At 38.5% G+C, this 10,473-nt stretch overlaps 1 protein-coding gene across 1 annotated transcript in view; it reads right to left on the bottom strand.

The window, feature by feature from the left end:
• LOC112069068 (sortilin-like) overlaps positions 1 to 10,473 on the bottom strand; it is a 25,689-nt gene that overhangs the window by 1,736 nt on the left and 13,480 nt on the right. The window contains exons 8-16 of the mRNA XM_070438396.1: positions 9,763 to 9,918; positions 8,154 to 8,363; positions 4,410 to 4,578; positions 3,855 to 4,045; positions 3,459 to 3,648; positions 3,002 to 3,118; positions 2,668 to 2,779; positions 2,179 to 2,291; positions 12 to 28 (exon numbers count right to left, since the gene is read on the bottom strand). Coding sequence (XP_070294497.1) covers positions 12 to 28; positions 2,179 to 2,291; positions 2,668 to 2,779; positions 3,002 to 3,118; positions 3,459 to 3,648; positions 3,855 to 4,045; positions 4,410 to 4,578; positions 8,154 to 8,363; positions 9,763 to 9,918 — 1,275 coding nt within the window. The remainder of the gene's footprint in view (positions 1 to 11; positions 29 to 2,178; positions 2,292 to 2,667; positions 2,780 to 3,001; positions 3,119 to 3,458; positions 3,649 to 3,854; positions 4,046 to 4,409; positions 4,579 to 8,153; positions 8,364 to 9,762; positions 9,919 to 10,473) is intronic.

A 10,473-nucleotide genomic window follows, 5' to 3' on the forward strand; every position in this document is an offset into this window, starting at 1 on the left:
CGGAAAGAGTAAGCTGTGTACCAGGAACCTGGGGGAGCCAATCAAAACACAGATTACACTGAGACCCTTAAAACACGATTGTTGTGCCAGAAAATAACTGCTTAGTATAGCTCGGCTCGGATCATTAGAAGCCTCTACAGCTCTCAACTACTGATCAGCCTCTTTCACTACTTTGTGGAGAGTACAGTATCCCTTTACTTTTTACAGCCTTGTTCTAAAATTGATTAATATGTCGTCGTCCCCCCCCCCCCTTCATCAATCTACACACAATACCCCATAATGACAATGCAAAAAAGGTTTTTAGAAATGTTTGTAAAATGTATAAAAAATACAAAACTGAAATATCATATTTACATAAGTATTCAGACCCTTTATTAAGTACTTGTTGAATTACCAGCTCGAGTCTTCTTGGTATGACGCTACGCATGGAACACCTGTATTTGGGGAGTTCTCCCATTCTTTCTGCAGAGCCTCTCAAGCTCTGTCAGGTTGGATGGAGAAGTGTGCTGCACAGCTATTTTCAGGTGTCTCAGAGATGCATGATCGGGTTCAGTCTGGGCTCTGCGGTGGCCCACTTAAGGACCTTCAGAGACTTGTCCCGAAGCCACTCCTGCGTTGTCTTGCTGTGTGCTTAGGGTCATTGTCCTGTTGGAAGGTGAACCTTCACCCCAGTCTGAGGTTCTGAGCAGGTTTTCGATCAAGGATCATCAAGGATCTCTCTGTACTTTGCTCCATTCATCTTTCCCTCGATCCTGACTAGTCTCCCAGTCCCTGCCACTGAAAAACATCCCCACAGCATAATGCTGCCACCACCTTGTTTCACCGTAGGGATGGTGCCAGTTTTCCTCCAGGTGTGACGCTTGGCATTCAGGCCAAAGAGTTCAATCTTGCTTTCATCAGTCCAGATAATCTTGTTTTGGTACCCTTCCTCAGATCTGTGCCTCGATACAATTCTGTCTCGGTGCTCTACGGACAATTCCTTCGAACCGCATGATCTGGTTTTTGCTCTGACATGCACTGTCAACTGTGGGACGTTATATAGACAGGTGTGTGCCTTTCCAAATCATGTCCAATCAATTAAATTTACCACAGGTGGACTCCAATCAAATTGTAGAAACATCAATGATGATCAATGAAAACAGGATGCACCTGAGCTCAATTTCAAGTCTCGTAGCAAAGGGTCTGAATACCTATGTAAATAAGGTATTATTTATACATTTGTAAAAAAAATCTAAAAACCWGTTTTCACTTTCTCATTATGGGGTTGTGTGTAGATTGATGAGGATTTTATTTATTTAATCCATTTTAGAATAAGGCTGTAACGTAACAAAATGTGGAAAAAGTCAAGTAGTCTGAATACTTTCCAAATGTTTACTTGGCTACAACTGGACATACAGTACATTCCTTGAAGAGTCTACTGTCCTGATCAAAACATAATGAATCATATTTGTTTTTTTTTTTTTTTTTTAAAACAGCTCTTACGTCCTGCATCTAAAACATAATGAATCATAAAACAGCTCTACTGTCCTGATCTAAAACAATAATGAATCATAAAACAGCTCTACTGTCCTGATTAAAACATAATGAATCATAAAACAGCTCTACTGTCCTGATCAAAACATAATGAATCATAAAACAGCCTACTGTCCTGATCTAAAAACATAATGAATCATAAAACAGCTCTACTGTCCTGATCTAAAACACATAATGATCATAAAACAGCTCTACTGTCCTGATCTAAAACATAATGAATCATAAAACAGCTCTACTGTCCTGATCTAAACACATAATGAATCATAAAAACAGCTCTACTGTCCTGATCTAAAACATAATGAATCATAAAACAGCCTCTACTGTCCTGATCTAAAAACATAATGAAATCATAAAACAGCTCTACTGTCCTGATCTAAAACCACATAATGAATCATAAACAGCTCTACTGTCCTGATCTAAAAACATAATGAATCATAAAACAGCTCTACTCCTGATCTAAAACATAATGAGATCATAAAACAGCTCTACTGTCCTGATCTAAACCACATAATGAATCATAAAACAAGCTCTACTGTCCTGATCTAAAAACATAATAATCAAAAACACTACTGACTAAAATAATCATAAAACAGCTCTACTGTCCTGATCTAAAAACATAATGAATCATTAAACAGCTCTACTGACCTGCCACCGCAGACATACTTCTTGACGATGAGGACCCCAGCTACGATTGCGAGCAGCATAATGATTAAAACAGTCACTATGATGGGTGCAGAGCTGGACAGATGGCCATCCATCTGTAGGAGCGGAGAGATACAGAGAGAGAGAAAGAGAGAGAGAGAGAGCGAGAGAGTAAAGTAAGACTTACAGAAATAAGAAAGTCATGTTAACATTACTACTGACAGTGATGCAGCATCACCTCCATAGTCATGTTGCAGTGGTCAGTCATTGCATAACAGGACCAATGAGATCCATTTGGTAGTCTGGGGAGTTTTGACTCCACCCCCAGCAGGCTAAACTGGTTGATAGAACGTCATTATGACCCAATTCAACTGGATGTAAATGACAGCTTTTCTGCTAGGGGTGGAGTCAAAACTCAGACGACCAATGGATTATGGTCCATCGTAGACCAGGACCAATGAGATTCACTAACACATATATATTTCTACTAACCAGTAGTTCCTGAGGTCCCAGCAGATCACTGACACACCTCTTACTGAGGTCKATCTCTTTTCTCTCCGGCTGTGTTCCTCCCTCACACTTATCCCCGGGGATCTTCCTATAGCTGTGGACCAAGAGGACATGCTTAGTGGTCAGTCATGGTCACAAACAGAGCATCTTCATGGAGGTGGTTTGGTGAGCCACACTTGTGTGAATAGTAGCTTTGTCTGAGACTTTGAAGGCTTGTGTTAGCTCCCCAAGCTAATGCCTAGGCTTTCMCTCAGTGGGCTAACACRGTCTCGTTATGCACAGGAGACCCAGGTTGGAACAGAGACTAAAGCCTTACCCTCTGGTCTGCAGCAGCTCCTCCTTGCCTTGCAGACAGAACTCCAGAAGGTGGCCCTTCAGGTCCGGCTGCTCCACACACTCAGAGCTGTTCTCTTTACGGTAGTACCCAAAGTCACTAAAGGGGGGCAGCGTGGAACAGGTTAGACAGGGACAGACAGGGACAGAGACAAACAGGATGGGAGAGACAGAACAGGAGGGAGGGAGGGATAGACCGGGACAGACAACATTGTGAATTGTTTGTATGTTTCTGATGTGCTGACCTGAACAAAATAAATGAAGCTAATCTATACTAATCTAGTTGAATCTAGTCTAGTTGAGTCTAGTCTAATCTAGTCTAATCTAGTCTAGTTTAATCTATTCTAATCTAGTTTAATCTATTCTCCCTTACAATACACCACTGCAATATGCTCATGGATTTACAGTTTACAAACAGTTGAAGTGATTGAACCACTGACCACATGAAGTCATCCAGGGTGCAGGAGCAGGGGGTGGGTTGCTTGTTGACCTCATAGTCCCGTCCATTCCAGCAGACCGAGGCCTTCCTTAGACGCAGTAACTTCTCCTTATAACCCAGCATGCAGCCGTCGTTAGGGTCGCTGATGTCATCAGAGTGTGCCAGCCACTGCACGTAGTCCTGGTCCTCACCTGAGAAACAGACATGAGGCTTTAGCTCAGCAGGCTAACACAGCTCTTTGAGGTGTAAGAGAACCAGGTTTRAACCCCAGTCAGTCCCATCTATATTACATCAGTTTCCTTTAGACTGGTTATGCGGATGCATAACCAGGCCAATACAGTGCAGCTCTGGTTGGCTAAGTAGTGTGAAGTGTTTAGTTGTATCTCCTGGTACTCACAGGTTCTAGTGAGCAGCTCTCTGAAGTCGACGGTGACWGATACCCAGTACTGACTGAGCAGAGAGTCTCTGTAGCCCCAGACACTGACGTTCATAGACCTCGCCCCCGGCTCCGCCGCTAGCCCTGAGAAGTGGATGGGATCGCTAGTGAACTGGTGAACGTGCCAGCACTGGCCCTCGTCTGTGGAAAACCTGACAGGAAAGAACACATTACCGTAAGTCAGAACATTTGCCACGGGGTGTGTTAAATCGTAATGTGGTTTTCTACGGAAGTCCTATCAGAGGTTTCAGTTCTTTCATCTTTTTTTTAGGCCTCTGCATTCTAGCCTGGATACCAGTCTTGTCTTACAGCAGAATAGCCTGAGACTGGGATCCAGGCTACCTGCGTTGCCTCGCCCTCTGAAATGACTCCCTGGCCTATTCACTATATAGTACACTACTTTTAACACAGAGCCCTTCCTTTTCCTATATAGTACACTACTTAGAACAGAGTCCTTCCTTTTCCTATATAGTACACTACTTAGAACAGAGCCCTTCTTTTGACACACAGACGTACTTGATGTCTTTGATGGGCTGAGTAGAGTGTTCCACAGCCACCAGGAGTCCACCAGAGTCCAGGATGGCATAGTGGTGAGGTCCCTCCAGGGCCTGCAGCCAGGTGTAACCTCCATCATCTGACACGAATACGTCAGGCTTCATCACAGAGATGGCATCGCCCACACTCCCTGGGGGTTAGGGGGTCAGAGGTCAAGTAAAAAGTGACAGCAAGGTGTAGGTCGTCTATGCCCATGAGGCATTTACAAGTTATATTCTTCAAGAATCAATGGCTATACAGTATATCATATTTTTAAGTAAAAAAAATAAAATAAATAGATGAACCAATCCCAGACTGACCCTTTAAATAACATTATATGGGAAACCTTCAGAGCACAATTTGACCTGGAAGGAAAAACTCCCTACTACCCGCCCGAGCTTCCCCTGGCCCCAGCCTCAGTTCCTAGTTCCCTGCTACGCGCCCGAGCTTCCCCTGGCCCCAGCCCAGTTCCTAGTTCCCTGCTACCCGCCCGAGCTTCCCCTGGCCCCAGCCTCAGTTCCTAGTTCCCCTGCTACGCGCCCGAGCTTCCCCCGGGCCTGCACCCCATCTACCCCCCCCGCTTTTCAACAAATACCTCTAGTTACCTTATCCCGGTCTCCTAGTCTAAGTCTGCACCTGGGTTCAGCTGCTCGCCCGCCTAACAATGTAATGGATAAATGCCATATATATATATATATACATATATATTATTGTCATGGATAATGCCTATATATATGCATGGATAATGCATTATATTATGTCATGGATAAGACATATATATTATTGTCATGGATAATACATATATATTATTGTTCAATGGATAATGACATATATATTATGTCCATCGATAATACATATATTATTATGTCATGGATAATGACATATATATTATTGTCATGGGATAATGACATATATATTATTGTCATGCATAATACATATATATTATTGTCATGGATAATGACATATATATTATTGTCATGGAAATGAAACATATATATTATTGTCATGGATAATGACATATATATTATTGTCATGGATAATGACATATATATTATTGTCATGAGTAATGACAATATCATATATATTGTCATGGATAATGACACTATATATTATTGCATGGATAATGACATATATATTATTGTCAATGCATAATAACATATATATTATTATGGGATAATGACATATCATATTATTGTCATGGATAATGACATATATATTATTGTCATGAGATAATAGACATATATATTATTGTCATGGATAATGACTATATATATTATTGTCATGGATAATGACATATATATTATTGTCATGGATAATGACATATATATTATTGTCATGGATAATGACATATATATATATTGTCATGGATAATGACATATATTATTATTGCATGGATAATACATATATATTATTGTCATGGATAATGCAAATATATATATTGTCATGATAATGCATAATATATGTCATGATAATACATATATATTATTGTCATGGATAATGACATATATATTATTGTCATGGATAATGACATATATATTATTGTCATGGATAATGAATATAATTTATTTCATGTAATGACATATACATTATTGTCATGGATAATGACATATACATTATTGTCAGATAATGAATATATATTATTGTCATGGATAATGACATATATATTATTGTCATGGATAATGACATATATATTATTGTCATGGATAATGACATATATATTATTGTCATGGATAATGACATATAATATATATTATTGATAATACATATATATATATATTATTGTCATGGATAATGACAATATATATATATTATTGTATGGATAATGACATATAATATATATTAATTATTGTAATGGATAATGACATATATACATATAATTATTGTAATGGATAATGACTATATATTATATAATATGTAATGGATAATGACATATATATATATATATTATTGTAATGGATAATGACACTATATAATAATATATTATGTAATGGATAATGACATACTATATATATATTATTGTAATGGATAATGACATATATATATATATTAATTGTAATGGATAATGACATATATATATATTATTGTAATGGATAATGACATATATATATATTATTGTAATGGATAATGACATATATATATAAGTATTGTAATGATAATGACATATATACTATATATATTATTGTAATGGATAATGACATATTATAATATATTATTGTAATGGATAATGACATATATAATATATTATTGTAATGGATAATGACATATATATATATATTATTGTAATGGATAATGACACATATATATATCATTATTGTAATGGATAATGACAATATATATATATTATTGTAATGATAATGACAATATATATATTATTGTAATGGATAATGACATATATATATAATTATTGTAATGGATAATGACATATATATATATATTATTTGTAATGGATAATGACATATATATATATTATATTATTGTAATGATAAGACATATATATATAGTATATATTGACATGCGATAATGACATATATATATATATCTTATTGTAATGGATACCTATGACATAAACTATATATATTATTGTAATGGATAATGACATATATATATATATTATTGTAATGGATAATGACATATATATATATTATTGTAATGGATAATGACATTATTACATATTATTGTAATGGATAATGACATTATTACATATTATTGTAATGGATAATGACATTATTACATATTATTGTAATGGATAATGACATTACATATTATTGTAATGGATAATGACATTATTACAATGAGGTATACTTCATCTGATTTCTTCAATGTATAAATAACTATACGTACCGCTATTTAATAAATAATGTAATTTAAATGACTTAAGGTTAAAATGTGAGGTCAAAGCCATATTATTCTAACACTTGTCTTCTGCTACTAGCACCGATTTAGCTGATAGTCATTACAAGTAAAGCAACTGTGGTTATCTACCTTAGTAGAATTTTCACTGACTAAGTCGCTCTGGGTAAGAGCGTCTGCTGGGCCTCCCATGTGGCGCAGTGGTCTAAGGCACTGCATCACTGTGCCAATAGAGATTCTGGGTTCGAGTCCAGGCTCTCTTTTTGTTATTAACAAAAAAGAAAATGTACTTGCATTTCTTTAGTGGTCTGACTTATACTTTATTTCTCAATAAAAGCTAAATGGTTATTTTTTTGGTTTCTATTTTTTAACATTCTCTCTCCTCGTTGGAACAAGGGCATCCCTGTCGGGTTAGGCCGGCAGGGATGCCCTTGTCCCAACACGCACTGGTGACTCCTGTGGTGGGCCGGGTGCAGTACACGGTGTTTCCTCCGACATATTGGTGCGGCTGGCTTCCGGGTTATGGGCAKTGTSAAGAAGCAGTGCAGTTGGGTCGTGTTTCGGAGGCCGCGCCGGCTCTCGACCGTCACCTGTATGGGAGTTGCGGCGACGAGACTAACTACCAATTGGATACCACAACCTGGGTAAAATTAAGAGCGTCTGCTGAAATGACCAAAACACATGGGGTATTATCACAGAGATTGTATCGCCGGGAGTCAGAGGGGTTAGTGGTCAGGAGAGGACCGAGTCAAGCCTGGAACTCCGAGTGTTAACGCTTGATCAGACTCTGGTACACTGACCTGCCGTTTTTTTYCCCTTAGTCAAATTGACACAGTCATGAACAGGTGAATGAGTAAGGAGATGTGTGCGATTTACCGTGAGCCATGATGAGTCCTACAGCGTTTGGTTCACTGAGAGGCAGCATGGGGACGTTCAGCTTCATAGCCGTGCTGTACGCTGCGTGGATGTGGAGACTGCACTTGTCGGGGTCTTTGGCTGTGGAKTCACACTTGGTGTTGGCAGGCTTCTGCAGGGGCACCCATTCCCCTCCCTGGTCGAAGGACACCACGGACTGCACCGCGCCGTCTGGACAACAAGAGATATTTACACTCCCCTACGTATTTATTTGGACAGTGAAGCTATTTTTTTATGTATTATTTGTCTCTATACTCCAGCATTTTGGATTTTTCGATCAAATATTTCATGAGGCGACAGTACAGAAATGAAAGCACTTTATGTATCTTTTGTGCATCTTGTCCCTCCATTTGAATAAGTATTTGGACAAATTCACTTATAGTATAGTGTATTAAAGTAAGAACAAGGATCACCCCCCCCAAAAAAATAATGCTATCCTCCCCCATTATTGGTAATACTGAGAGGTTAGCATGTCTTGTGGGTATGATCTGTACCCCTGTAACTTTCACTCATTATTCTCGCTAAAATCATGGTAGCATCCACTTTAAAATGTAGAAGTGTTCAGAAACATATTTTATTCTTATTTACAATAAAATTGACACAATACATTATTTACCATTCATTTCTATTGGGCGCACATGTAGTCATTGTATGCTAGGAAAATGAGACCAAATACTACACTTTTGACTACATTATAATGCACACAAGTGAATTTGTCCATATACTTATAACATCTTCAAATGGGGGGACTAGATACATAGTGCTGTCATTTCTAAACAGTAAAACAAATATGCATGAAAATACCCTAAAATAAAAAAGGTGACATTCTGTACTGTCGCCTCATATGAAACAAATCCCAAATACTGGCGTAAAGAGACTAAAAGTTGTAGCTTCACTGTCCATATAAATACATGTTTTAATATTTCACCTTTATTTAACCAGGTGAGAACAAGTTCTCATTTACAACTGCGACCTGGCCAAGATAAAGCAAAGCAGTGCGACCAAAAACAACAGAGTTACAAACAAATGTACAGTCAATAACACAAAAGAAAAGAAAGATTTTTCTATTTATATACAGTGTGTGCAAATGTAGAAGAGTAGGGAGGTAGGCAATAAATAGGCCCCAGAGGCAAAAATAAATACAATTTAGTATTAATACTGGAGTGTTAGATGTGCAGATGATGATGATGAGCAAATAGAGATACTGTGGTGCAAAAGAGCAAGAGGATAAATAACAATATGGGGATGAGGTAGTTGAGTGTGCTATTTACAGATTGGCTGTGTACAGGTACAGTGATCGGTAAGCTGCTCAGACAGCTGATGCTTAAAGTTAGGGGAGTGTATATATAATCCAGTGTATATGGTTCTACTGGTCTTTCTGAGCTGCTGTAGACATGCAGCTGAATTCACACTGAACAGCTAAGGAAAGTCATACTGGGCCTCATAATTGGCATATAATACACCGTAGACTGAGGACACAGGAGTCTGAGTGCTCTAAGTGTTGGGGCATTTAAAGCAGGTGTGTGTGTGTGTGTCTATGCTTGCATTTAGGTGTGTGTGTAGACCTTACCCTCTGCCAGTATACTGGTGATGAAGACCCCTCGTAGAGAGGTGACGTTGGTGAAGTCAGTGTCGCCCCCTGTGGTGGTGTAGAGGTGACGCTCCAGAGACTTAGAGTACACTGTACCCCTGTCGTCTGACACGTAGATGCTGCCATAGCCTGTGTCTGGGCACATATAGGAGAGAGACAGTTCTATTACTGTATTAGAGGAAGAGAGGAGGTGAAGAGGAAAGGAGGAACAGAGGATGAGATGGGAGGAGGAGAGTAGAAGAGGAAGAGAGATTTACTCTCTAAAACAGATAGATTATGATGGAGATTTTTTTTATTTACGTTACTTAGGAGATGGGTACGTCAATAGACTTAAGGATTTTAAAACAGTGCCTCTGTCATAGAGAACGTACATGGTGCCAACGCCAGTGTCTAGACACATACAGAACCAAGTCACGATCCATTTAGAAACTTAAAGAGAGCTGTGTTAAGATGGGGAAGTAGTGACTGCAGGCTACAACATGGTTCCTGAAGTGCATTTAGAAACTTAAAGAGAGCTGTATTAAGAGGAGAAAGGGGAATAAGTGAAGAAGAGGAGAGGAAGACAGGAATAGAAGAGTAGAGGACAATGGGACATGAAAGGATGAAAAGAGGAGAGAACATTGGTCCTGTTAGGGTCATATCCAACATGGTTAACTAGAGGGACAGGAAGAGGGAACATTGGTCCTGTTA

This window comes from Salvelinus sp. IW2-2015, unplaced genomic scaffold, assembly GCF_002910315.2.
Source record: "Salvelinus sp. IW2-2015 unplaced genomic scaffold, ASM291031v2 Un_scaffold890, whole genome shotgun sequence".
Classification (NCBI taxonomy): domain Eukaryota; kingdom Metazoa; phylum Chordata; class Actinopteri; order Salmoniformes; family Salmonidae; genus Salvelinus; species Salvelinus sp. IW2-2015.